General features: G+C 57.0%; 9 protein-coding genes across 9 annotated transcripts; 2 read left to right on the forward strand and 7 right to left on the reverse strand.

Moving 5' to 3' along the window:
- Positions 1–330: 330 nt before the first annotated feature.
- IUM83_11239 (Lysosomal beta glucosidase) lies at positions 331–2673 on the reverse strand (the record flags this gene model as incomplete). Its single annotated transcript, XM_067935787.1, has 2 exons — positions 331–772; positions 851–2673. 2 exons carry the CDS (start codon positions 2671–2673, stop codon positions 331–333), a joined length of 2265 nt encoding a protein of 754 aa, XP_067784900.1.
- Positions 2674–4728: 2055 nt separating this feature from the next.
- On the reverse strand, positions 4729–7074 carry IUM83_11240 (Lysosomal beta glucosidase; the record flags this gene model as incomplete). The annotated part of the gene is made up of 1 exon (XM_067935788.1): positions 4729–7074. The coding sequence occupies one exon, from the start codon at positions 7072–7074 to the stop codon at positions 4729–4731; it is 2346 nt and encodes a 781-aa protein (XP_067784958.1).
- A 1773-nt stretch (positions 7075–8847) lies between these two features.
- IUM83_11241 (uncharacterized protein) lies at positions 8848–9219 on the reverse strand (the record flags this gene model as incomplete). The annotated part of the gene is made up of 1 exon (XM_067935789.1): positions 8848–9219. The coding sequence occupies one exon, from the start codon at positions 9217–9219 to the stop codon at positions 8848–8850; it is 372 nt and encodes a 123-aa protein (XP_067784959.1).
- Positions 9220–10392: 1173 nt separating this feature from the next.
- IUM83_11242 (valine-tRNA ligase) lies at positions 10393–13578 on the forward strand (the record flags this gene model as incomplete). Its single annotated transcript, XM_067935790.1, has 1 exon — positions 10393–13578. One exon carries the CDS (start codon positions 10393–10395, stop codon positions 13576–13578), a length of 3186 nt encoding a protein of 1061 aa, XP_067784956.1.
- Positions 13579–13661: 83 nt separating this feature from the next.
- On the reverse strand, positions 13662–14973 carry IUM83_11243 (polycystic kidney disease 2 protein; the record flags this gene model as incomplete). Its single annotated transcript, XM_067935791.1, has 5 exons — positions 13662–14025; positions 14089–14297; positions 14373–14522; positions 14591–14705; positions 14780–14973. The coding sequence occupies 5 exons, from the start codon at positions 14971–14973 to the stop codon at positions 13662–13664; spliced, it is 1032 nt and encodes a 343-aa protein (XP_067784957.1).
- A 1064-nt stretch (positions 14974–16037) lies between these two features.
- IUM83_11244 (Polycystin Cation Channel (PCC) Family) lies at positions 16038–17568 on the reverse strand (the record flags this gene model as incomplete). Its single annotated transcript, XM_067935792.1, has 7 exons — positions 16038–16053; positions 16178–16445; positions 16513–16641; positions 16703–16831; positions 16904–17035; positions 17120–17413; positions 17496–17568. 7 exons carry the CDS (start codon positions 17566–17568, stop codon positions 16038–16040), a joined length of 1041 nt encoding a protein of 346 aa, XP_067784955.1.
- A 447-nt stretch (positions 17569–18015) lies between these two features.
- IUM83_11245 (uncharacterized protein) lies at positions 18016–19300 on the reverse strand (the record flags this gene model as incomplete). The annotated part of the gene is made up of 4 exons (XM_067935793.1): positions 18016–18856; positions 18937–19080; positions 19154–19194; positions 19271–19300. 4 exons carry the CDS (start codon positions 19298–19300, stop codon positions 18016–18018), a joined length of 1056 nt encoding a protein of 351 aa, XP_067784931.1.
- Positions 19301–20849: 1549 nt separating this feature from the next.
- On the reverse strand, positions 20850–22863 carry IUM83_11246 (putative membrane protein, predicted efflux pump; the record flags this gene model as incomplete). The annotated part of the gene is made up of 6 exons (XM_067935794.1): positions 20850–21384; positions 21511–21647; positions 21763–21901; positions 21973–22607; positions 22688–22731; positions 22797–22863. The coding sequence occupies 6 exons, from the start codon at positions 22861–22863 to the stop codon at positions 20850–20852; spliced, it is 1557 nt and encodes a 518-aa protein (XP_067784950.1).
- Positions 22864–24237: 1374 nt separating this feature from the next.
- On the forward strand, positions 24238–25477 carry IUM83_11247 (Pleckstrin homology-like domain; the record flags this gene model as incomplete). The annotated part of the gene is made up of 3 exons (XM_067935795.1): positions 24238–24266; positions 24339–25339; positions 25461–25477. 3 exons carry the CDS (start codon positions 24238–24240, stop codon positions 25475–25477), a joined length of 1047 nt encoding a protein of 348 aa, XP_067784951.1.
- Between the last annotated feature and the right edge of the window lie 1857 nt (positions 25478–27334).

A 27334-nucleotide genomic window follows, 5' to 3' on the forward strand; every position in this document is an offset into this window, starting at 1 on the left:
TACCTACGTCCTGTCTGTCAAGTGTATACGTTGCTGTTGAACCACCCGGAAGGCCTGCTCTTCCTGAAGACCGACCGCCGTGGACAACTGCTTACTGAGGTGTTATCACTGTACGGTAGCGATTTTCGTAAAAACACTACCACCCTGTAAAGATGGTCAGATGAAAATGGTAGTTCAACGAAATCACTAAAAACCACAAACACCAGCATATATGTTCTTATACCACCGACTATAACTTCGCTGGGAAGCCTAACCAGCGGTTAACACGCACTTCTCTCCTCTACGAATTCATTACAGTAGTAATAAACACACATTACACATCGACAGCAATTACTCCGCCACGAGCGAGCCGAACGGGTACTCGCCCGTCGACAACGTGAACGTCGCGCACAACGGGTTCGCAGCAGCAGTCTCGTTGTACACATCGCAATCCGTCTCCGGCTTGATCGCAACCACGTAGTCCGCGTCCTCCGCCACCAGCTTCAGACCCTGGCCGATCTGAGGGTAGTACACGCTCCAGTCCGCCGCCGTCAGCTCGAACGTCACGGTCTGCGACGCACCCGCCTCCAGACTGATCTTCGAGAACTTCTTCAGCTGCTTCACCTCGGGAACCGAGATCGAGCGGTACGGCTGCGTCAGGAACAGCATCACGGTCTCCTTGCCGGCCACGCTGCCCGAGTTCGTCACGGTCACCGACACGTTGACGGAGTCGGAGCTGGACGTGACGTTCGTGGTGCTGATGTTCATGTCCGAGTACGTGAATTCGGTGTAGCTGAGACCGTGGCCGAACGTCCACTGAGGGACGCAGTAGTCTCCAGACGCGCACTGAGTGCTGACACGGTGGCGGTACGGGATCATGACGTTGCCAGTGTACTTGGGGTAAGTGATCGGCATGCGGCCGCTGGGGTTCACGTCGCCGTAGATGATTTCAGCAACAGCCTTACCTCCCTGCTCGCAGGAAAGCATTCCGTTGATCACCGCGTACACATTCTCCGGCAGGTCGTTCAGGATACGCGGGCGGCCCTCGAACAGCACCACAATCACCTTAGTTCCGGTTGAAGCGAGTTGCTTGACGTACTCGATCTGGCCAAGCGGGAGGGTCAGGTCGTCAATGTCACCAGTCTTTTCCTCGTACACCTCCTCACCGATCACCGCAATCGTGTACTCGGCCTTGGCAGCGTATTCCTTGGCAGTGGCCAGGTCAGTATCCGTGTAGTTGCCCGTAATGTTCAGGCCGTTGAAGTAGGTGAAGGCGTCGCTGCCAGCGATAGCCTCGAAGCCCTGCTTGACTGACACACCGTGCGAGAACATGTCATTGCCAGACACACCCTGTGCCTGAACGGTCCACCCACCGCATTGGCGACCAATGTTGTGGGCGATAGGGCCCGTCAGGAAGACTGAGGATGTCTTGGAGATAGGCAGCGTGTCGTTGTTCTGGAGCAGCACGGTAGATTCACGAGCCAGGTCGAGTGCAGTGGCGACATCGTCGTCGTTGCCGACCATGCTAAGGTACTCCTCGCCAGGAAGAGGGTTGTCGTACAGACCAAGCTTGAGCTTGGTCTTGATGATACGGCGCACCGATTCTTTCAGACGGTCAGCAAACTCCGGCTTCTCTTCAAGGAGGGCCGTCGTGGCATTAGTGAACGAAAGATCGCCAGCAACCATGCTCATGTCAATCGAAGTGCGCTCGAGCGAAAACTTGGTAGCCTCAGCCTCCGATCGAGCGGTACGGTGGAACTCGGTCAGGTGGTTGATTTCACCGTAGTCCGTCACCATGAGACCCTCGAAGCCCAGGTCGTCACGAAGCAGCTTTGTCAATAGCTTGGTGTTCTCAACGATAGGAACGCCGTTCACGGAGATGTAGTTCTCCATACCGGTGAGCAGACCAGCATCCACGGCAGCCTTGAACGACGGGAAGTACGTGTTCAAGAGATCGAAGTCGCTGATTTCAACCCCGTCCTTGTCATGGCCCGTGGGGTTCCAGGCATACGCGATCCAGTGCTTCATGCAAGCCGCAGCCTCAGGGTAGCTCTGGATGCCACGAGTGATAGCAGCGCCCATGATGGAAGCAAGGTGCGGGTCCTCGCCGAAAGTCTCGTACACACGCGGCCACAGCGGGTTGTGCATGATGTCGAGGACGGGGTCGAAGATCCAGGGGATGCCCGACGCCAAAGTGTCACGAGCCGTAATGCGACCCTGCTCGTAGACCAAGTCCGGGTTGAACGTGGCGGCGGCGTTGATCTGCTGGCCGAAGTAGACGGTGTCCATCATCATCGCATTGCCGTGGGCGGCATCTGTGCCGTAGATCATGGGGTGGCCGCCGTTCTCCTCCATGGCGATCTCCTGGATACGCTTTACGAAGGCACGCATCTCGGCAGTCGTCCAGCCCCACTTGCCATCGATTTCGCCCAGGATCGACATGGGAGGGCTCAGGTACGAGCCGACATGGTACTTGGCGAAACCGCGCAGGACATCTTCATCCAGCTGGTACGTCGAGTTCAGCAGGCCGTACGCGGCGATCTCCGTCATCTGGCCCACGAGGTCGACGTTGGTGAGGTTGGCCATGATTTCGTCGACCTTGGCGTCCCATTCGTCGGCAGCAGCAAAGCCACCGTTGAAGACGGCGACGCTCAGCGCCGTGTAGCACACGGCGGAGAGCCACGAGTTGAGCATGTTCTTGGTCTTGTTCTTCTCCCGATATCCGATGTCCGAGGACCGAGGTGAATTGAAAAGTGAGCTCTACTTGCGGAAGCGAGGTGTGCCGCATCATGGGGCTTACAGGCCGCATGCCCCCACGGTACCTACCGACATGTCCTTGTCCTGGGATCAGGACCGGGTCACTTGATCAACATGGTGTGTACAAGAGGACAGACATCTTGAACTGCAACCACGCTGCGGTCGGTCGGTTGGCCCGGGACAAAGGATTCATCGATGCGCTGCAGCGCTTTGAAGCTGGCCTCAATTTTAGTACATGTATGGATCGGTTTGGAGTTGTCAAGTCGCACGAACAGAGTTTACGAAGACTCCCTAGGCAAACTGAGCCAAGAAATCTAACTGAGGGATGCATGCTGTGTACGCTGCTGTCGGTGACACCCGAAAGAGTATTCCTATTATAATTGGGTGTACGTGTAGCAACGTGAGCTTTGTGGCGCCAAGTCCACAGCGAAGCATCCGCGCCAAAATGCATGTACTGACAACGACGCAGTAATGCTGTCGGGTTGAAAGGGGGTCCATAATGACCCCTTCCCCCGCTATCCCCACTGGAATTATTCTCCTGCTTCAACGCAAGGTGCTCACTTGACACCAAGCAACACGCACGATTAGCGCGAAGTGGGATCGAGCTGTACACGTACTAGATGTCCGTCACGTACTACGTGTACAGCACTGTAGAACTCTTCTAAGACCTCTGTCGCGAAAGGGATCCGAATCGGATTCCGATCGGGTACCTGCGCCTCGTGTTTGTGCTGCGAGTTTTCGCTGCTCGACTGTGAGGAGGGACATGCTATTTACGGTATGAAGGGGCCTTTCTCTCGAGTCAGAGGATCGGATTGAGTGCATTTAACCGAAGTAAATAGGTAACGAACTATTGTGGTTTGCAGATATTTTGTCGCTCGGATTTAGGGCTTAGATCGATCTCTGAGATAAAATAATTCGAAGACATAAACATGCGACATGGTAGTAAATCGACCTCCAGGTGTAGGTAAGTCGCACCACCTATTCCTACTAAATATAACGGGCGCATCGTTGGTTCTCAGGACACCGAGGTAACGTCGCCGGCCACTGCTACTCCGATACGGCTCTATTGGACGTTTTTAACGGCTCGTTAGCTTCGTCTGTGAGTGCACTAGCGGCTCCTGTATCGCTGGGCTTTCCGCTTGTCTATCGCGCGAGCAGCTCCCCGCCATGTAAGACCACATGTTGATACTACGCTACCATTTTACTTTAGGAAAAGCGTTTCGTATAAACTGCTGTAGCTCCTCTAAATAAAATGTAGGGTGGGCTTTCACGTACTTTCGAACACGGGTTACCACGTCGTTCGGCCAACGCGACGAGCGATTAGTTCGACCTCCTTCATCAACCACACCATCGGTCAAAAACAACTTGTACCAACGTTGCAGTGTTCGCACGTTAGGCCCAAATATATCGCTAACATACTGCATACATATTCCATACACATGCATAAGAAAAACGGCTCGCCAACGGTAGTCGAGAGAGTACATGCTGCACTTGTGCAAGGTGAAGGTTTTCGGAAACTGCGGTGCTTCGACAGATAGCAGCGCGATCTGCCGACCACTCGTCAAGTGTCCAGATGTAAGTGTCCAATTGCATATTATATATATATAAAGCGCGGCATTATAATCCGTACACAGACATCGCGATTTAAATTAAATCGGCCCGAATTTCGTTTTTGGATCGGCAATTCGACCACAGATAGCGTAAATCGAGATCGATATCGAGGCTGGCGATTATAACTTGGAGGATTTAATGGCCATCTGTTTTTATATCGGGCGCCAGATATTATAACTCGGGCAAAACACTAGGTGAAAACGACAAACACATTGCAAAGCATAATAATAACATAACATAAATAGAGGATCGTTGAAACAGGAAAAAATAGGTAACGAACTCAAAACAATTATATATACTTTAAACGTGAACACCTGAGCTCACGTCAACGTACACTACGAATCTTCTGACCGACGAGCCATGCCCACCTTTACGAAGCTCTTACTCCGCCACGAGCGAGCCGAACGGGTACTCGCCCGTCGACAACGTGAACGTCGCACACAACGGGTTCGCAGCAGCAGTCTCGTTGTACACGTCGCAATCCGTCTCCGGCTTGATCGCAACCACGTAGTCCGCGTCCTCCGCCACCAGCTTCAAACCCTGGCCGATCTGAGGGTAGTACACGCTCCAGTCCGCCGCCGTCAGCTCGAACGTCACGGTCTGCGACGCACCCGCCTCCAGACTGATCTTCGAGAACTTCTTCAGCTGCTTCACCTCGGGAACCGAGATCGAGCGGTACGGCTGCGTCAGGAACAGCATCACGGTCTCCTTGCCGGCCACGCTGCCCGAGTTCGTCACGGTCACCGACACGTTGACGGAGTCGGAGCTGGACGTGACGTTCGTGGTGCTGATGCTCATGTCCGAATACGTGAAGGTGGTGTAGCTGAGACCGTGGCCGAACGCCCACTGGGGGATGCAGTAGTCGCCGTCCTCGCACTCCGTCGTCACACGCTGTCGGTACGGGATCATGACGTTGCCAGTGTACTTGGGGTAAGTGATCGGCATGCGGCCGCTGGGGTTCACGTCGCCGTAGATGATCTCAGCTACGGCCTTACCACCCAGCTCACACGCGAGCATGCCGTTCAGGACAGCATGAACGTTCTCCGGTAGGTCGTTCAGGATGCGCGGGCGGCCCTCGAACAGCACCACAATCACCTTGGTGCCAGTTGAAGCGAGTTGCTTGACGTACTCGATCTGGCCAAGCGGGAGGGTCAGGTCGTCAATGTCACCAGTCTTTTCCTCGTACACCTCCTCACCGATCACCGCAATCGTGTACTCGGCCTTGGCAGCGTATTCCTTGGCAGTGGCCAGGTCAGTATCCGTGTAGTTGCCCGTAATGTTCAGGCCGTTGAAGTAGGTGAACGAGTCGTTGCCAGCAATGGCCTCAATACCCTGCTTCACTGACACACCGTGTGAGAACATGTCATTGCCAGACACACCTTGCACCTGCAGAGTCCAGCCACCGCACTGGTAGCCGATGTTATCGGCACTGGGGCCCGTAAGGAACACCGACGCATCCTTTGCCAAGGGCAGCGTGCTGCCGTTGTTCTGCAGCAGCACAATGGACTCACGGGCTCCGTCCAACGCAGCAGCCACATCGTCGTCGTTGCCGACCATGCTGAGGTACTCCTCGCCAGGCATCGGGTTGTCGTACAGACCCAGTTTGAGCTTGGTCTTGATGATACGGCGCACCGACTCTTTCAAGCGATCCAGGATTTCTGGTTCCTCCTCGAGCAGAGCGTTGGTGCCGTTGGTGAACGACAAATCCGACGCAACCATACTCATATCAATCGCAGTGCGCTCAAGCGAGAACTTTGTGGCTTCATTCTCCGTTCGAGCCGTACGGTGGAAGTTCTGGAGAGCATTGATCTCACCGTAGTCCGTCACCATGAGACCCTCGAAGCCCAGGTCATTGCGAAGAAGCTCCTTCAGCAGCTTGGTGTTCTCGACGATAGGAACACCGTTCACGGAGATGTAGTTCTCCATACCGGTGAGGAGGCCAGCATCCACGGCAGCCTTGAACGACGGGAAGTACGTGTTCAAGAGATCGAAGTCACTCATGGTTACCCCGTCCTTGTCGTGGCCCGTGGGGTTCCAGGCATACGCGATCCAGTGCTTCATGCAAGCTGCCGATTCATTGTAGCTTTGAATCCCGCGGACAACAGCAGCACCCATGACCGATGCAAGGTACGGGTCCTCGCCGAAAGTCTCGTACACGCGTGGCCACAAGGGGTTGTGCATGATGTCAAGCACGGGGTCGAAGATCCAAGAGATGCCGGCAGCCAAGGTGTCACGAGCTGTAATGCGACCCTGCTCATACAACAGATCCGGGTTGAATGTGGCAGCGGCGTTGATCTGCTGGCCGAAGAAAACTGTATCCGTCACCAGGGCGTTTCCATGAGCAGAGTCCGTGCCGTAGATCATGGGATGGCCGCCGTTCTCCTCCATGGCGATCTTCTGGATGCCGCCAACGAATTCACGCATTTGCGCAGTGGTCCAGCCGTACGAGCCGTTGATCTCACCAAGAGCTGACATGGGAGGGCTCAGGTACGAGCCGACATGGTACTTGGCAAAACCGCGGACGGCCTCCTCGTCGAGCTGGTACGTCGAGTTAATCAGTCCGTAGCCGGCGATCTGCGTCATTTGGCCCACGATGTCGACGTTGGTGAAGTTGGCCATGATCTCGTCGACCTTGGCATCCCATTCGTCGGCAGCAGCAAGGCCGCTGTTGAATACTGCAAAGCTCAGCGCCGTGTAGCACACGGCGGACAGCCACGACTTGAGCATCTTGAAGTGTTTTGTTGCTTGTTCTTGTTCGGACGAAGGCGAATTGAAGAGTGAGGTGAGGATCGAGGAGGGTTGACCAGGCCCACGTCACTGAAGAGGATCGGTCTCGGTCTGTAACCGGGCCTAGGAGCGAGATATCAAAGGATCTTTTGCCTATCAAAGCCTCAACGAAGAAACAAATGATACTATCAGTGCATGGCCTATTTTGCTAGTAGCGCCCACCGATCCTGATTAAAAATGAAATGCTCGGAGCTGCAGTGTACACACTGCATGACATGTCGCCCTCCCAATGAGCCATAACAGCGCGGCTCGACCGAAGTTCTGCTTCGAGCGCGCAATAATCCACACGCACTTGCCATCTAACTTCGACATCAACGCCTGAGCCAGGCGGCTCAAGCCAACGATTCGAGCGACGCTGTTGTGAATCACAACTTGTGATCGCGCGCGGACAATCTCGGCTCGGGATCGATTACACCCGGCAGACTCTGAAGTTTACGCAAAATAACCAAGTCAAGAAACGGGTCGACACTCGACTTCAATCACGCCTACCTGTGCACCTTGCCATCTGCTGCGGCGGCCAAGGCCCGCGCATAGATACCTCAGTAGCGGCCGCCACGCACACCGTGCAGCAGTGCAGCAGCACGGAGGCGGCGCGCAGCGCTGAGAACTTAATATCGATGAGATAATTGATCCACGCCGCTAATTCGCAGTCGCTGGTGTTGTATCGCTAGCCTAGCGACGCGAGGTAACAACTGCAGACCGAGCAGTTCTTGCGGCAGCCAAAGCGCCGGGAGAGCGCAGTTGGCAGGCACTTGCCAACTTGGCGCGTGATCATCGACAATGCCGTTGCCACTGGAATTATTCTCCAGCTTCAAAGATCGGCACCGCATCCCGAGTTGAAGTCGAACTCTGCCTTTCCAAGCAGACCTGCATGCCGCTCGCCAGCATTGATGCGTGAGCGCGTGTGCCGGGCGTGACCATGCTTGCATGCCATGGGGGCGTGATGAACACACCCTTTGGCGTTCGTCTTGCGTGCTTCTCTCGGCCTCCTGGGCGCAGTTGGTGGCAGCAGCGGCAGTGCGCAGTTTTTCGTGTGGCTTCGAGGTATGCATGCACATGTACATGTACATGTACATAGGTACATATCTCTGTTTGAGTAGTTCTGCATAACTTCTGAAATGCAATAGTTTGCAGAGCGCTGAAGACTATCCTCGGAGTCGAGCCGCTTTCGATTGCTTTCGTGCTGCTACAGTAGATGCATCTACAGATGAAACGTAGTCCGGTGTATAAGTGGCTTCTCTTTCGTGTCTGAGTAGACATCATTGATGTTTCGCTAGTCAGCTATCGCGTGCGGCCAAGACTCTACTATTCGGCTTCTACAACAATCGGCGTCTGCCTCTACTCGCGTTGGGTCTTAGCAGAGCTTCAGTGTGGGCCTCCGCAGGGTTTGGATCAAGATCAGGAATGGTAATAGCACGACTCGTTTGCTGCAGACTCCATCCATGCTCGTGAAGCGCTGGACAAGCACTGAAGTGTCTGCCCAAACGAACCCGACCATGTATTATCTATTCCCTCGAGGACGAAAGAGAGGAGAAGCTTCTCACTTTCTCGCCACCACGCCTTGGTGGACGTTAAGTATTGGATAGAATTCCATGCAGCATTGGTATCTAACACGACAGCAACAAGGAGCTAACAGGGCCACCCGCCTGCCCACGCAGGCAGACACTCGGGGCAACCCTCGTGCTTTATTACTGGTCTATACCATTCAAGTCGCTACTTCTGATCCCCTGGCAGGTCCAGCTTGGTCGAGACGAAGCCCATGAGCGCCACCGACGTCGAGAACATGACCGCTCGCGGCGCCACCAACGGCCCCGCGATGCGCATGAAGTCGCGGAAGCCCCACGCCGTCACGTTCTTGGGCACCTCGTAGGTCAGTAGATGCGCCAGGTAGCGATTGAGAACCCGCCCTTGCACCGAGTACGCGGCCACAGCGGTGATGCCGCCGGCCGTGAGGCTGCTGGCACTCTTGGGCGGCGCCTCGCTGACCGATGCGGGCAACGCCAGCGCCGTGCCGGCCTGGTACATGCCGTAGCCTGTGGCTGCGCCCGCGCCCACAGTGCCGACAATGAATAAGGGGAGCACCATGTTGCCTGTCGCTGGGGTTCTTGTCGCCTTGGCCGCTGCTTGGATTGTGGGGCCATGAACGCACGGGCCCCACCCACAGCTGTGCTGCGATAGGTCCAAATGATGGGTGTTGGCGGTGTGATGGCGAGCAAGCCAGCAGCATGGGGCTTTACGACGCTAAGGCGGAAGGCAGCAAGGAGCTCTTGGGCGTGGAGCTACATGAGAGTCGCCATGCAGCCATTGTTCCGGTGCACGCCAAGTGTTGAAGGGCTCAAGTGGAAGTGTAGGTTGAACGTCTGCGCGTCCATGTGCTTCGTACCTAGCGCGGCGCTTTGGATGGGGAGGACGGGTGTCATGGATAAATTATAGTGAGAAGAAGTGACGCTCCTCCCCGGTTTGGTTGGCCATCGACAGTCGCGCGGAGACGGCGGCAAGAGGCGCGTTGCTTGTCATTCCGCAAAGCGAGCTTGCCTCAAGTAGTTGACCGTAGCTGCATTAGATGGGAGAGCATTGCCCTCGGAGGTTCCTATGATTACAGTAGCTAAAGACAAGTAAATTGCCAAGTCTCCGGACGATGCAGACGACACTTGCTATTATTCGCTAGACAGTATATGACGGAACTCTCACTCAAAAATACTAGTAGTAGTAGTAGTTTTGCCTTGAGTACAGCACAGCAGCATGTAGCAATGCGTTAGGTATGCACTGCGCCGCGTGGAACAACGCGCGCAGGTCTGAGACAACGGAAAGTCTGGGCCGCGTTCCTCTTGCGCGCCCACAAGAACATTCACGGCGACATGGTTTGGGTGGTAGTATTTTGTACCCAAATGTTGGTAGTATTTTTGACAAAATTACAATACTACTATATTGGCTAGTAGTATCCGTTCACTACTACTTTACTTCGCATTATCCGCCCGATTCATACTGTACGATCGTCGACTGCACGCGAGCTTACCGCCACTTCAGTGCTTCAGCATGCCTTGTCGACGAAGCCATCCCCACCCACATGTTGGTGCTGCGTCCTTGGAATACAAACGTTTCTGTCGCCCCCGCCTCTGTAGCATTTTTCCGTATTAACACAACAGTGTTTCCTCCAAGATTTAATACACAACTACAGCGTAGTACTACCGCCAGTACTACGCCTGCCCCGGCGCATCCAGCCATTATTCCCGTATCCGTCGCCGAGCCCCCTGGACCATGGCGGACTCCGCTGCCCCCGCGCCCACGCCCGCCGCCGACGCCGGCGCGCCCCCCGCCCCGGCCAAGATGAGCAAGAACGCGCTGAAGAAGGCCCTGCGCGCCGAGAAGAGCGGCGGCGCCAAGCCCAAGAAGGAGAAGGACCCGAACCGCTGGGCGCCCAAGAGCGACAAGAAGAAGAAGAAGGAGGCTTCGGCCGCTTCGGCCGCTTCGGCCGCGCCCGCCTTCGTGAACCGCACGCCCAAGGGCGAGAAGAAGGCCATGGCCGAGCCCATGCTGGCCGCCTACAGCCCCGAGGCCGTGGAGGCGGCGTGGCAGGACTGGTGGGAGGCCTCGGGCTTCTTCTCGTGCAGCGACGCCGCCATCCGCGCGGCCGCGGCCCACGAGCGCTTCGTGATGGTCATCCCGCCGCCCAACGTGACGGGCTCGCTGCACCTGGGCCACGCGCTGACCGTGGCCATCCAGGACGCGCTCACGCGCTGGCACCGCATGCTGGGCCACGCCACGCTGTGGGTGCCCGGCACGGACCACGCGGGCATCGCCACGCAGTCGGTGGTGGAGAAGCGGCTGCTGAAGGAGGAGGCCAAGAGCCGCCACGACCTCGGGCGCGACCAGTTCCTGGAGCGCGTGTGGGACTGGAAGAACCAGTACGAGAGCCGCATCCACCACCAGTTCCGCAGCGTCGGCTGCTCCGTGGACTGGAGCCGCAAGTACTTCTCCATGGACGACAACTGCAGCCGCGCCGTGCGCCACGCCTTCTGCCAGCTCTGGGAGGAGGGGCTCATCTACCGCGCCACGCGCATGATCAACTGGAGCTGCAAGCTCAAGACGGCGCTGTCCGAGATCGAGGTGGACTACATCGACATCGACAAGCGCACCAAGCTGGCCGTGCCCGGCCACAACCCGGACAGGAAGTACGAGTTCGGCGTGCTCACGTCCTTCGGCTACGTCGTGGAGGGCTCGGACGAGCAGATCATCGTGGCCACCACCCGTCTCGAGACCATGCTGGGCGACTCGGGCGTGGCCGTCCACCCGGAGGACCCGCGCTACAAGCACCTGCACGGCAAGTTCGTGACCCACCCGTTCAACGGCCGCCGCATCCCCATCGTGCTGGACCCCGTGCTGGTCGACATGAGCTTCGGCACGGGCGCCGTCAAGATCACGCCCGCCCACGACCCCAACGACTACGAGTGCGGCAAGCGCAACAACCTCGAGTTCATCAACGTGCTCACGGACGACGGCGCCATCAACGAGAACGGCGGCGAGTTCGCCGGCATGATGCGCTACGACGCGCGTATCGCCGTGGAGAAGGCGCTCGAGGCTAAGGGACTGTACCACGGCAAGGAGGACAACAAGATGCGCCTGGGTATCTGCTCGCGCTCGGGTGACGTGATCGAGCCGCTCGTCAAGCCGCAGTGGTTCGTCAACTGCGACCAGATGGCCAAGGACGCCATGGCTGCCGTCACGAACAAGGAGCTCACGATCCTGCCCGAGACCCACGAGAAGACGTGGTTCCGCTGGCTGGAGAACATCCGTGACTGGTGCATCTCGCGTCAGCTGTGGTGGGGCCACCGTATCCCCGCCTACTTCGCCCGCGTCAAGGGCGAGGCTTTCATCGACAAGAACGCGGAGGACGCTGGCGACCGTTGGTTCGCCGGTATCTCGGAGGAGGATGCCCGCAAGAAGGCCGCCGCCAAGCTTGGCGTTGCTGAGGACCAGATTGAGCTCGAGCAGGACGAGGATGTGCTGGACACGTGGGTGAGCGCCGGTCTGTTCCCGTTCGCTGTGTTCGGCTGGCCCAACAAGACGGACGACTTCGAGAACTTCTACCCGACGGACCTGCTCGAGACAGGTTACGATATTCTGTTCTTCTGGGTGGCGCGTATGGTGTTCATGGGCCAGAAGCTCACGGGCAAGCTGCCGTTCAAGACGATCTACCTGCACTCGATGGTGCGCGACAAGTACGGCCGTAAGATGTCGAAGAGTCTGGGTAACGTGGTGGACCCGCTGGAGATCATTGCGGGCTGCACTCTCGACGACCTGTTCAAGAAGCTCGAGAACGGCAACCTGCCGGCGAAGGAGGTGGAGAAGGCCAAGAAGGGCCAGAAGCTAGACTTCCCGCAGGGTATCCCGGAGTGCGGTGCCGATGCGCTTCGCTTTGGTCTGCTGGCCTACACGCAGCAGGGCCGTGATATTAACCTGGACATCGGCCGCCTGGTGGGCTACCGCAACTTCTGCAACAAGCTGTGGAACGCTGTGCGCTTCGCCATGTCCAACCTCGAGGGTGGCTTCTCTGCTGCTGAGAACGTGGCCGAGACCGTGCTCGCCAACGCGGTGGTGAGCTCGCGCGACCGCTACATCCTGAGCCGTCTGAACTACGCCATTAAGGTGTGCAATGACTCGTTCGCTGCCTACGAGTTCGGCGAGCTGACCAACGCACTGTACAACTTCTGGCTGTACGACCTGTGCGATGTGTACCTTGAGCTGACGAAGCCTGTTATGAGCGGCGAGGACGCCGAGGCCAAGCTCACGGCTCAGCAGACGCTGTACGTGTGCCTGGAGTTCGGTCTGCGTCTGCTGCACCCCAGCATGCCGTTCGTGACTGAGGAGCTGTGGCAGCGTCTGCCTGGCAAGCGCTCGACGGCCAGTATTACGATCGCGCCGTACCCGCTCCCTATGGAGGGCTGGACGAACCCGGATGTCGAGGCCAACATGGAACTGGTGAAGGAGGTCATCCACGCTGCTCGCTCCGTGCGTGCCGAGTACGGGCTTGCAAACAACGTGCGCCCGCAGTTCTTCATCAAGTGCAGTGACGTCGACGTGAAGACTGTGATGGAGGCGCAGCTGGACGACTTCAGCACGCTTGCCAAGGCTGGTGACTCCAAGTGCATCGTGGACGAGGAGGCGCCGCAGGGCTGCGCTATGCACAGTGTCAACGACAAGGTGCAGATCTTCGTGCTGCTTGCCGGCCTGGTGGACTTCGCCAACGAGATTGCCAAGCTGGAGAAGAAGCTGACGAAGATTACGCCGTCGCTCGCTAGTCTGGAGAAGAAGATGGGCCGCGAGGACTACGAGACCAAGGTCCCGGAGAACGTTCGCGAGGCCGATGCCGCTAAGAAGATCGCCCTGGAGACCGAGGAGGCTGGCATTCACCGCGCCATCGCGGAGTTCAAGCGTCTCCTGTAAGTCAATCGCGTCACGTATTGGCTGTTCGATGCGTCCAAGGTAGCTTTGAAACGGAATAGCGAATATACTTTGCATTAACATCTTCACGTGTGCGTGTGCATTGTTTGAGCTACTACTTCTTCTTCGTTGGCATCTAATATCGCGCCAGGTAGCCCGGCAGAAGCCTGCACCTCTGAGCTATCGTCAGGAGACTCTGTCGGTAGATCTGCACCGCGCATCTCTTCCTTTGCTTCAGTGTCGTTTACTACCTGGCTCCGCTCGCTCGGCTTGTTTTTCTTGATTTGCACTACCTCATCGATGTCTCCAACAGGCTCATCAGGACCAAGCTCTTCACCCAAATACGACTGGAAGTTCCCGAGCCTTGAGAACATGTCGTTGAGCCTCGAGGAGAATATACTGATCTGTCGATCAAGCTTCTCTTCGTACTCTTCAGCAGATGCCAGCAGTCTGCCCCCACCAAACAACATTAAGGTGATGATCCACACGCAGTTAAGCCATCAGCGATCTTACCTCGAAGACTCGGCATTCGAGAGCTCGTTGTCAACCACTGCGACAGCCTCATCTCCAGGCACAGACTCGAGCTGCAAGTGGTCCTGTTTCTCGAGTCCCCACGCCTTCTTCAGATCTGACAGCTTTTCGGCTTCATCCGATACAGCGAGTATGTCTCGAGTTGCATGTTTGAGCTTCGTGATTCCTCTCGTCGCTGCAGCTCGAAGTTTCTGCAGACACATGGAAGTAACACCCAAAACCGTAAGTGGAAGTCATAGCAAGCTAGTGAGGCAAGTGTGGTGTACCTTGGCAAAAGATGTCTCCTCGACTCTCATGCCGTGGGCTTCGAGCTGGTGCTTAGCCAGCTCAAGCATGGCCAATCCGTCGATTGCTGCCGCTTTTGCTCTCATTCGAGACGAGTCGAAGCGCTCACGCAAAATCGCCACCACAATGTTCTACAGCGCACAGGTCCAACAGTTAAGGTCTGTTGTTGTACTCAGCATCGAAAAATAAGGAGTCATACGAGAACAACGAACGATGTCGAGAATTGAAACATCAACCCAAACAGTTGTTTGTCTACCCGGCCTGCCATATCAATCGGATGCCACCGTGAAGCAAGAGTTCTAGCCATCGTAGCGCTTCAGACCCGGCATCAAGACAAGTCAGTTCCAGTAGGCACACCTTCAACAAAAATATTCATATGGCAACGTACATGCCAGCAGAATAACTCCGGAAGCTTGAACGCGCAGATGGGAAAAGAAGTACTCCAGCGTGTGCGAACCCCAACACGTACACTAGCAACAGCATAGCGTAGCTTTGTAGTAATGCTTGAGCACGTTCCAGTTTGTCGACGGCGCTTTCAAGCGGCTTGACAGTCTTGGCAAGTCGTAAAACTCGCAGCCACATGAGAACCGAGCAAATTGCCGTAAGATATCGCTCTGTCCTCAGGTAATGCACATTTGCTCCGAGATCAACGTAGCTACTATTGGATGTCTCGGCGAGAGTCAGCAGCATCGGAAACGCAGCTTGAGCTATCGATTGTAGACGGAGGACGAGAACTGCCACCCACAGCGCCACAATCGAGAAGTCAGCGACGTGACTCGGGATCAAGAAGTAGAACAGGCGATACTGTAGTAGCTTGTCGAGTTGTTTGTGGGCGAACCACACGACGCCCACCAGAATCCCCAGCTCGGTGAGAAAGCGTGGCTGAATCACGAACAACCCAGGGTACTGACTCATGTGCAGTGGTGTGACTTCTGCCGACGCTACAACCTCGCCGCCGCCACCTTCAGCAGACCCTGCAGTTGCCACACCAAACTCGAACAGCAGCTGCACCACACAGTGCAAATCAAGCGCAGCGTTGTAGAGATTGAATCGTACAAATAGAGCTCTGCTGGACTCGTCTAGCCACCGACCGCGTCGCAATTTGGCAAGTTCGCAACGAGAATCACAGTCGTCCGATGAATCGGAAGTCACGTTTGCCCCCAGTCGCGGCAGGAATCGTCGATAGCCACTTCCCGGATACGCAGCAAGGCTGCCGCGGAAAACTTCATAGTCACTGTGCGTAGGAGCAGCACTCCAAGTGTCCTCAAAGTACGGCAATCGTGAGACTGGGGTCTTGAGCTCCGCACTGTCAGAAAAATGAGGGTAACACCACCTCGGATCGTCTTCGTGGTGCTCTGGGAGAGCGAAATTACACGAAGCTGTTGGTCCAACTCGAAGTAAGCGCAATTCCACTCCACCGAGTAGCATATTGGTGCGATCTACTATCCCAAGCTGCGAGTCTACGTCGTTTGCGAAGCTGTCACCATTGTACCATGTGTCCTGGAAAAGCGCAGACTGCACAGGGCCCTGCAGGAAGCTCCAGACGTCTCCGATCGAATGCACATCGTGTAGCATTGTCATTGCGGTGTCGGGTGAGTCTCCAGCATTCCAGGGCGTGTCGACCACAGCGCGCCGTACAGCGAATACTAGATCGCTCGAGGGCTGTCCATAGAGTGAGAAGGCCGAGTTGAGCATGAAGCAGAAGAGTAGCAGCGCATACAGTGCAATGTCAGTGCGGCTTGCTCGCTCTCGTCGAGCCAATTCGCGGGGATCAAACAGTGCGCACTTCTGGAAACTGTGCAGTGTGCTCTTGATGGCAAGACGTGTGTGACGGTGAGCTGTACCTGAATAGGCGAACAGCGCCACATAGGCGAGATCCAGCACCTTGCATTCGTTGATGGTACGATACGCCTCAGGAAGTGCAGCGAGTCGTGACAGCAACTGGAAGCCTTCGACAGTCACTTCCTCAGTGTCAAGGTGAGACGCCACTGCTTCCACAAGCCGAGGAATGCCCGTGAAGTTGAAGATGCTGTGGATCAATCGAATGTCAAGCGCTACAATGGCAACACAAGAAGAGTTAGACATCAGGTTGACGCCTGAAAAACTCAAAACCTTACGAACTTTTCGCGTGAAGGCCATTTAGAGTTCCAACCGCGTGCCAAACTAACTCCGTGTCCTTGACGTAACGCTTCATGGCTATCATCGTGAGTGCGATGCCATTGCCGTCAACAAAAGTCGCCGTGATGGGAGCTAGAAAGCAATAGCCGTGTGAGACTTGAAGAAGAATTATATACTGCACGAACCCACATACCGTTCGTCACGAGAAAGCCGAGAGGAATGAGCACAGCTCTGCAAATTGAGAGACTGTGGTCGTATCGCTTCAGTAGTCCAAGTAGCTCCAGCACGAGATCTGGAGATGACACGGACTCTTTGACAAGATCTAAAGACAATCACGTCGGTTTAGTTGCCTCTGTATGCAGCTAGCTGCATTCCCCCCTATTGATATTCGTACCATTCATCACGAGGCTACCGAGAGCGCGGCAAGCTGAAGCGATGACGTCGTGCTTGTTGTCATGGAAGCGTACGCACTTCATCAATATCTCTTTCGCATCACTAGCAGCCAGGAACTCGAGCGCGCCTTCCACTACCGACCGATCCATCCAGCGAAGCAACCATGAGTAAGATAAAGCCTAGAAACGCAGCGAAATAGCTACGAGCTACGACGTACCATGCAGCTTGGAGTAGATGTCGATGCAGTCGAGCACCGGAACCAGCACGTGCTCGTTGTGCACGAACTTGTGCAACGCGAACACCGCGAGCTGCATGCCGTTGGCCCCAAAGAAGTCGTAGCCCGGGTTGTACCCGAAGGCCTGGCCGCCGCACGCGAAGTAGAAGTTGCCCACATTCGTCAGCGTCTTGAAGCCCGAGAGCACGGCCCACGCGTAGTTGATCTCTCGGCTGATGGACTCGCAGATACTGGGCACGCCGCGGGACTTGAGCAGCGTCAGCAGCTCCGTCTCAGCTGTACACGAAGCAACAAATCACGACGGACAAGTGAGCCATGACAGACCACGACAGGACGCGACACCACGGCGCAGACGAACCTTCCGTCAGCTCGACGACCTTGTCTCCTCCGTCGCCGTCGACGTCGTTGAGCGGGTGATAGGCCCTCGCCATCGTGCGCGCGACGATCTCTCTGCTCGACAAAGGCCGACCAAAGGGGCGTCAAGCTCTGCTCGGCGTCGCGACTGAAGCGAGGACGATCGGCGATGGAATAATACTGCTCATACTATTACATTATTAATCGCGACTCGCTCGGCATGTGCCCTCGCTCGGGCCGCATGAGCTGGAAAACTGTGTCGTCTCCTTCCTTCTCTCCTTCGTCTCGGAGGCCTCGAGGTGGGAGCTCCCTGCCCCGCCTGTCGGGCGGCGGGTTATTGGTCTGCGGGGGCTCCTTCCTTGTTGACTGCACTCGTCAATCGCACGCATCGTCATGCAACACCAATGTATTGGTACATGGGGCTCCAGCTCTCGTCCGCGGCGCCCCCGGGGCGGTGTGTGTGTCTGTGTCTGTGTGTGTCTGTGTCGGCAGGCTTGGTCGGTCCCACGTAGCAGCCACGCAGTCTATAGCCACACGTTCTGCGCGGGCTCCTCGTCGTCGTACAGCCGCGAGGCCATGCTCACGCTCTTGGACGCGCCGAAGTTGTGCGCCGACGCCGGCTGCGGCGTGAGGCTCATGGACGTGCCCCGCGTGATGATGGGGCCCGATCCGGGCGGGCGCGAGCTCATGCGGCGCAGGTTGCTGCGCGTGCTGTCTGCGAAGTTGATGGTCGTGTGGCGCGCGCTGAGCTGGCGCAGCTTGGCCTTCTCCTGGTCCAGCTGGCTGAGCTTCATGAGCACGTCTCGCCGCTGGGCCAGCAGCTGCGCCAGGTCGATGTCGCTCTCGCGCCCGCCCTCGGACAGCATCGACATGGAGCTGCGCGGGATGGGGATGGCGCTGGGGTTGTCCAGCGCGCTGGCCGCCGTCTTGGCGATGGTGGGGCGCGCGATGCGCTTGTACTCCTTCATGGCCACGACCTCCCCGTCGTCGCGCACGTCGTGCTGCTTCATGCAGTTGATGCAGAAGCCCAGCTTGAACGGGTTGGGCTGGAAGTCCGTGCACAGGTTCTCCTCGTCCGGGTCGTCCACGGGCTCGCCCCAGCGCGCGTGGATCACGGACGGGGAGTTGATGGGGCTGCCCAGGATGCAGTCGGCGTCGAACGGCTGCAGCTCGATCGGGTCCCCCGCCAGGTACCCCGGGTCCTCGTACGAGTGGTACACGGGCGCCGCCTCCTCCTCTTGCGGCCGCCGCCCGGTCTCCGTGCGGCTGCGGTGCACGCGCGAGCGGCTCAGCGGGTTGGCGTCGTCCAGGGACGGCGCGCGCGGCGGCCGCGGCGCGTGGAAGCGCTCCGACAGCGACTGGCGTCTGCGTTTAGAGGAGAGAGTTAGAGAGAGGAGAAAGGTTAGAGCGTGTTAAACAGGGAGGAGGGTTGGTGAGGCACGCACTTCTTGCGACGGCGACGCGCCGCCTTGTCCGCCGCCTTATTGGCCGGGGGGGACGGCGCCTCCAGCAGCGTGTCCAGGTCCACGCTCTCCACGTTGGGAGCGGACCAGCGGCCGCGCTCGTCGCGGGTGTTGCGCGTGTTGCGTCTGCGGGGAGGGAGAGAGGGGGTTAGTTGTTGCCGGTTAGGTGATGCTAAAGCGACAGGGGAGAAGAACGCACCTCTGCAAGACGACGCCGTGGTCGCTCAACACGACCTGAGACTGCGAGAGGGGAGGGAAGGGAAAGGGGGGAGATTAGCACTAGCCTAAATGAACGGAGACTGCTGCTCACACGAACCTCGCTGTTCCGCGTGCACGAGTTGCCCATGCTGCGCGGTGTGTCTGCTGCTGCTGCTGCCTCTCGACTCGCGCGCGAGCCGTGTACTGCGGCGCCGGCGAACGAGGGATAGAGCACCTAAACGCGCCGTCGGTCTGAATAATGGGAATGGCCTCCCGCAAATTTCGCGTGAGCCACGCCGCCCTTTACTCACTTGACTCCAGTATGCCAATAATCGGGCCGTACAATCCTGGCCTGTCCACGCCCCCGCCGAAAGAGGCAGTCCGAGCATCTCGAGAATCCGTCTGGGTTAGAAATACCTCGCGCGCCATGAGAAGGTGCACTGGGCCTCAAACTGCGGAGACCGCCAACAAGGACTCGAAATAGGGCACACAATTGCATTGTTCAGCCCACCATCGCCGGCGACAAGGCCTATTGCTGACTAAAAGACCGATTGAACCATGGGAAAGCCCGCGCGTAAACCACTGACAGCCTTGCTTGTTGAGCGCCCGTGCAGCAAACGCAAAAAAACAAGACGGGCTTGTTGCGGTGAGGCAGCACGAACGACTTACGCTGGCAGCGTTTTTTGCGTGGACGTTGCCTTGTTGGCGCTACGGTGCTGCGTCGCTATCGCCGGATATTTTTGGGGAGTAGTGACGAACTCCAGGTACGGCTATTATTGCTAGGTACGGCTATTATTGCCGGCTTCGAGTGCTTTCTTTCGGGCTCTATCGTATCAATATTGGTCGACAGCAACAGCGACTGTCGCGCAGTAGTGGATACATGTTTATTTAACGAAGGACAAGTATTAATACCTTTGCAGTTTTCGGAGGTGAGCTTCCACTGGAGAGGCTTTGGATCCGTACTTTTGAGCTTTGGCTGCCAGCAGTTTCCAAGCAGCGTTGCACATGGTCTAGTTGCAGTTAGTGCTCAAGCTTTGCAAAGTATCGCAGTAAACTGAACCGGCAAGCTTCGATTGGCACACAGCATTCCTCCTTTGACGTCCGCGGTTAAATGAGCAACGCTGCTCGGCCGACGTTATGTGGACTTGGTAAGGCGCGGCAGTTCTCGCCGGCCCGTCTTCGCGAGCGTGGTAAAGCCCTCGCGCCTCCAACACGCCAAGAGACCCCTCAAGAGCAGCCACACATGTAAGCGATACAATCATGCTGAACATACCGCAGTTACTCACGCCGTTTCGCAGCGATACACCAGTGTGCACCGCACCCCCATCGAAACGCGCAGATCCCCGCCCCGCTGACGGACGGAGTCTATCCAGGACGGGCTGTCACAGTAGAGTCCGAGCGCTATGCACGACGCTCGCAACGCACACACTGGCGTAAAAAGCCCTCAGAGAGGCCGGTCGCGCCTCTTTGAAGTCAAGGGACCATCCAACGTTGCAGCGGCTCTGCACGCAGGAGGCCGATTTATGAGAATGGTACACGGTACCAATTTACCGCAGCTCCAATGAGAATTCTATACAGTCGCATTTCTAACCGGATTTCTATTTCTAACCTCAATTCTCGTTTTGTGAACTTTACAGTAATTGTTGTCCAAAAACGGAATCCGTCTATACTGAAATCAAGTCAAAATCAGTTTTGTCCTAAGCATCGAGCGCCACGCACAGCCAGGGCGAATCTGCGACTTGTGCGGCGGCGTCCTGCGTCGTCTCGGTGGTGCAACCCGGCGACTGCTCCGACGACTCTGACGACGCCGACGATGCTGGGAAGTGCCAGACGTCGCCCACGCGCTGCGGGCGCGCCGAGTAGGGCCGCGGCTCGTCCACCGTGACGCGGGACCCGTGCACCTGGTAGTGCACTTGGTGGCGCTCCTTCCAGCGGCCGAAGGCGCGGTTGTGGATCATTTGGAAGTGGTGGTCCCGCATCTCGTCGTTGGACACCATGAGCGTGCGGCCGCCGAGCTTCACGGCAGCGTAGAGCCAGTACCAGTCGTCGTTGTTGCCGGGCTGGCAGTTAAACATCTTGCCGCTGGCGCGCCACTGCACAATCTGCGCGCGGTGCTCGGCCGGCACCTGCTCGTCCCAGGTGCGGCGCTCGTGCAGCACCACCAGCACCTTCTTGCCCTGCGCCTCGTAGTGCCGCACCATGAGCTCGATCTGCCGGTAGTTGAAGCCGCCGCTGCATCGCATCCACAGATAGACAGATACGGTGCACCCATCGAGTTAGTTTAATCGGGCAGCAGCTAGTCAGCGCCGCGCAAAGCCCAAGCTCGGCTGTTACAAACACACTGGAGACTTTACGCACCCCTCGAAGTTCTGGTTGCAGTAACCCACGTTGGCGGCATCGATGACCACATCGAAGGGGCCGTGCTGCTCCAGCCACTGCTTGAACTCGTCCCATTGCGCCATGCGCTTCTCGTCCGTGCGCACGAGCTTCTCGATCTAGAGGATGTGGCAAGACAGAATCATCAAACGGTCAGATATCAGCGCGCAATTTCGGTGACTGCGGCCGTAAACGGAGCACATGGCTCCGCTCCCCGGCATTGCCACCACGCACCTTGGCGAGCAGCTCGGCTGTCAGCTCGGGCGACAGCTCCAGCGACTGCAGCTGGTCGCCCGTGATGGAGCACACGCCGTCCTTGCTCACGGTGCCCTCGGAGATCTTCCACTTGCGGCCGTCCACCCGTGCCGCCTCACTGCAACAAAATCCGACCCAGTATCGTTAAACCACTGGCGCTGGCACCCCCAAGCAGCCAAACGTCCGCACCTGCTGAACCACTCCTTGAGCACGTCCCACGTGGACAAGCTGGGCTGCCAAATGTCGTCGATGAACTTGTCCAGGAAGGCGTAGAAGCGCTGGGCATCCGCGGCTTTGACGCACGCACGCAGCAGCGCCACGTAGTCGGCCTCCGTCGGCTCCAGCTCGTGCTCCAGGAACTTGCCGTGCACCCAGACGCACTTGTCCAGGTGGCCGGCGTCGCTGTGCGCCTGCAGCAGCGGGCCGAACGTGCGCAGTTTGGGCTCCACCTTGGCCTCTTCCATCTCGGCGATGAGCGTCTCGCAGGCCTCAAAGTCCTGCGCCTTGCTGCAGATCTTGACCATGGCGCTGTAAATGGGCTCGGTGACCTGCGTCTGCTGCTTCTTGCCCTTCTGCTGCTGCTGCGCGGCCCTGGCGCAGGCAGCCTTCATGTCCTGGTACGCTGAGTATGCCCCGGGCTTGAAGGCCGCCAGGTCCTCCGCCCGGCTGCACACGTTGATGACCACGTTGTAGATGTACGGGGCCACGCTCACGCCCTCGCTCTTCATCTGCTCGTACACCTGGAGAGCGCGCGCGGCATCGTTCTGCTGGGCGCAGTTCTGCACCTGGATGCGGTACTGGTACTCAATTTTCTCCGCAGGTGACTGGCAATGGGACGGCAAAAAGTGGGTCAGTGCATCTCACTCGGTTAGAGAAAATGGGTCACTTAGTTGCCTCCGCGCACCTGCTTGCGCTCTCGCCGGCGCTCGGTTTTCGTCAATTTGCGAACTGCAGGTAAAAATACGTCAGGTGGGAGAAGACGTAAAGGTGATGGAGGTGGCAATGGGTCGTACCTGGCTCGGCGCCCTCCGCCGCCGACGCGGCCTCCGCGGGGCGCTTGCTTCCGGCGAGGCTGGCCATTCCTTTCGCGACCGAAGTGTAGCTGAAATGCCACGGTTGGCGATGAGGCGAAACATTTGCGTTACCATCAGTTGATGATTTGGTCCGAGTATGGTGACCACCGAAACCTCTCTGAAGTGATGCTGAACAAGACTATTGCGGAAGAAGGACCAATGGAAAGCGAGGAATGATAAAGTGCAATCGGTTGAAGCAAGAGACTCTCTGAGCGAAGCAAGTCGAAGTCACTTTCAGGGCGGTAAATAAAAGTGTCCCGGAGGTTTGAGACGTACGAATTCGGTCGAGGATAGTATTGCACAAGTCTGAGGAGCAGATGGTCTCGACTTGGTCGGTGGCACCAACTCGGTGCACTTGTTCACGAGCGCATCGGCGTCGCAGTGTCGCATCCAAATGACCAGCATAGTTGTCTGAAGGCTCAGCTTTCGTGGAATCGCGGCTGCGAAGCGGGACGCGCCAAAGCCTCGATGGCCATGGCATGGCACATCTGGCACCGAGGAGCGAGCCGTGTGATAACGGCCTCTACACTGGAACAGGGCGGTTTCAATGCACCGGCACTCGCCGCAGAAATCCTGGGCCGGGCGTGCAGGCGTTGCCTCGCCGGTATCGGTCCCGTCATGTGGCATCAGCCCCACGGGATGGTGACTCGCTTGGCTACTGCTCAATACGGTGTCTTGCCGTGGCGAGGACGAGTGGCCTGCACAACGTGCCACCACGCTTGCCACCGACGATTATACACAGATCAGCCGTAGGTGTCAAACGCCGCATCTCGATGAAAAAGCTTGAGGCCAAACGAACGTTCCATCGGCCATGCACTGCGCCGAACCACGGTAGCTTACCGCCAGCGAGACGACAGCAGCAATGGCGCGAATATGGCACTGCGGGGCTACAGCTCGCAGGAGGCGTCATCGTCCATGCTGCATATAGGTCGGAGAAGTGCCACGTTGCACAACCTTCACTTGAAGACTGAAACATGCAAAATCGATACAGCGTTTGTTACCTTCCGACACCTTCAACTGATCCCAAGCACCTGCGTAAAACTGCCAACACGGCGCAGCGTACAGCGCCAAGCTGAGCTCCTGGCTGGAAATTCGTTCGTGGCCGCAGAGATAGCCTCGTTCATACCTTGGCGAGAGACCGTTTTGCGGCCAGCGCCGGCAAAATTTACGGGCAATTGGTTTCACATCGCAGCAGCCCACATCTGCCACGGCGCGGGCAGCAGAGACCATCTGAAGCGCGAAACTGGCCAACGCCCAGTGAAAAAGTGTTGACGCTGTACTCTGCCCTGCCTAGCACAGCCGGCGCGCCCTGCCATTTCGCAACTTGCCAGCTCCTACCCAAGCAAGACCAGGCGGCAGGATGACCGGGCTCGACTGTCCGATGCAGACCAAGGCCCTGCACCTCTTCTGGTGAGTTGAAAACTCCACCCGGCAGCGAAAGTTTTTGGCATCGAAGCTAATATGACTCGTTCATGTCTGCAGGCACAAGGCAGAGCTTCGGTTGGTGGAGCAGCCGGCGCCCGAGGCGCCCGTGTTCGCCATGTCTCGCCCCTCACTGCTTGGTGGGCGCGAGGAGTTTCTGTTGCAGTACCCGGCGCGGCTTGAACCTCTCACAGAGCGAGAAATCGCCCGCCATCGGTTCACGGTTAGGCACGGCAAGAAGCGGCGGAGCTTCCAGGCGCCCGACGCCGCAACGTTCGAGACGTGGCTTTCAGCGCTGGAACAGGCTCTGGAGTCTAAGCCGGAGCCCGAGCACACTCCTACTCCAAGCAGTACCAGTAGCAATGCCACTACTGCGGTCAGTAGTCAGGGCAAAACGAGCAGCCCCAGGAGCACTGGCACATACGAGAGCAGTCGAGACGGAAGGATCACCGCTGGCAGCAATGTGAGCAGTCAACGAAGCAACATCAGCAGCCACGCCTCGACAGCCAGAGCCCCTCCGTTGAGGCTTACTCTGGAGCGACCGTGCTTCACTCGTGACCCCAGGAACCTCAAACTCATTTGGCTACACCGCCCCGCGTGGACAACTCCAAGTGCCGCCAACGCTAACGCTGACGTTGCCGAGAATGAGCTGGATGTGAACATCTCCGTAGAATCGGAGTTCGAGGAGTTAGCGGATGGTGCTACCGATGACATCGCGTTTGGAGAAGAAGCCGCCCAGGAGGTCTCCGATGAAGATGAAGATCAGGATGACCACAATGTGCTAAGTGTTGTCGCGCACGATGAGGATGTCGACGAATTTCTCGGTGATGACACAGTGGATGGCTTTACCAGTGACGACGCTGACACCAGCTCTGCGGGCGTGGTCAGCGAGCTTAATGACAGTGAGCGGGACAGTATTAACGTTGATGAGAGCTACCTAGCAACCAGCATCATCGCCACAAGCCCCGTCAACACTTCCAAGTTCGAGGAACTGACGGGAATGGCCCCTCAGAAAGATATGGCGATTGTCGTGGTCAGCAAGTCACAGCTTGTGAGAACTGGTGCCAGCAGCGAAGTTGAAGATACCAATTCGGAAGTGGTGGCAATGGTGGAAGCATTGGTTTCTGCAGTAGTAGACCAGTGCAATGTTGACGAGGCTGGCCTTATTGGTTCTGCGGTCAGTATCGACGATGATGTGAAGACCGAGATTGAAGCAGCCGCCGAGGCCGCGATTCCTGCAGTAACCAGGGACAGCTGTGACACCGACAAAAAAGTTGCTAGAGTCTCCGAAAGAATCACTACTACCAAGAGCGGGGCCGAAGATTTTAAGCTCGATGTGAGGGCAGCCCCCGAGTCACAGATGATCGCACTGAGTCGGGCACCAGAAGACCGCTCAGAGAATGCCCCAGCTGTTGAACTAGTAGCATCATCTGCGGCACCTCTCAGCTTCAAGAAACGAACTACTGTGAAAAGCTCAAAGCGCTCCTCTTCAAAGCACAAGTGGGTTCCGCTAGATCCTACCAATTCAAGTCTCATTTGGGTAAGAGGCTCTGCCGAGGCTGACGTGAAATCTGCTCCTCGAAGCAGTCAACGACGAACTGGTAGCAAGAAGTGGACCCCTGTTGATCCTAGCAACACCAGACTCGTTTGGATCCAGCGTGTTGAGGCAGCAGCTCGAGTGGGATCGCGGTACCAGGCGACGCCAAGCACTCGCAAATGGGTTCCACTTGAGCCGGATAACTCCAAGTACATTTGGACTCGACGTCAGGCATCCTCAGTTCACTCCAGTTGTAAATAGTTCGAATTGCCGTTTGCGTCGCCAAGGCAAACTGCACGAGCGTCAGAACTGATTGTCGTCAAGTAAGCTGTAAGAAATGCAAACCAAGTCAATTCATTTTTCTAACGCAATTCCCTGCACTTCGTAATTTGGTTTGGTTTTCATTTTAACGCTGGGTGGTTTCCCAGTTGCTCGGCTCGTACACCGGCACATCAGCCTTCGGCAGCGCCGGATTCCCCAGAATCATGTCCGCGGCCTTCTCAGCGATCATGATCACGGGCGCGTTCGTGTTGCCACTCACGATGTTCGGCATGATGGACGCGTCCACAATACGGAGACCTTCCAGTCCATGGACGCGAGTCTGCGGGTCCACGACGGAGTTGTCGTCCACGCCCATACGGGCCGTGCAAGACACGTGAAACTCCGCTCCAGAATACTTACGAAGCCACGCGTCAATTTCCTCATCGGACTGAACGCTATCGCGTGGAGAGATTCCACCGCCGCAGAACTCTTCGAATGCGCTCTGGGCAAAGATCTCACGGGTCAGCTTCACGCCCTCACGCAAAGCGATTCTTCTGTCTTCGTCCGCCATGTACTTTGGGTCGATGACAGGGTGGTCTCGAGGATTGGCACTACGCAGTTTGAGGGTACCGTTGTTGGATCCACGCAAAAGAGAAATGTGTCCGGTTATCGCGTGTCCGATGTCTTCGCGCATCTGGCAGCGCTCGTCAACTGCGCAAGGGCTGAATACGACTTGGAGATCAGGTTGTTCCTTGCCAGGGGCACTGCAATGTGACGAAGAGCAAACAATTATTAGCCCATGAAATCTTGTCGCATGAACACGAGAGGCAAAGACTTACGTTCGGATGAATCCACCAACTTCACAGTGCGGGGTCGCGCCAGGTCCAGTCTTCGATGTGAACCACTCGTAGCCAATTTTGAGCACATTGTGAGGATACCGCTTGGACGCGTTGTACAGAGTAATGGGCTGCTTGCAGGCAAACTGCATATGCGCCCCAATGTGGTCCTCCATGTTGTTGCCGACTGCTGGCAAGTGGTGAACAAGAGGCACACCAATTTCCTTCAAGTGATCTGCGTCACCCACTCCTGACAACAGCAGTAGCTGCGGCGTGTTGATGGCTCCACCCGAAAGAATCACCTCCTTCCCAGACAAAATCTTCGACACGGCTTTCGTCTTGTTGTCCTCAATCTCGATGCCAACCACCTTCTTGCCCTCGAAGATCAACTTGTTCACGAGAGTGTCCGTCACGACAGTCAA

Source organism: Phytophthora cinnamomi (assembly GCF_018691715.1).
Source record: "Phytophthora cinnamomi strain GKB4 chromosome Unknown Contig83, whole genome shotgun sequence".
NCBI lineage: Eukaryota > Oomycota > Peronosporomycetes > Peronosporales > Peronosporaceae > Phytophthora > Phytophthora cinnamomi.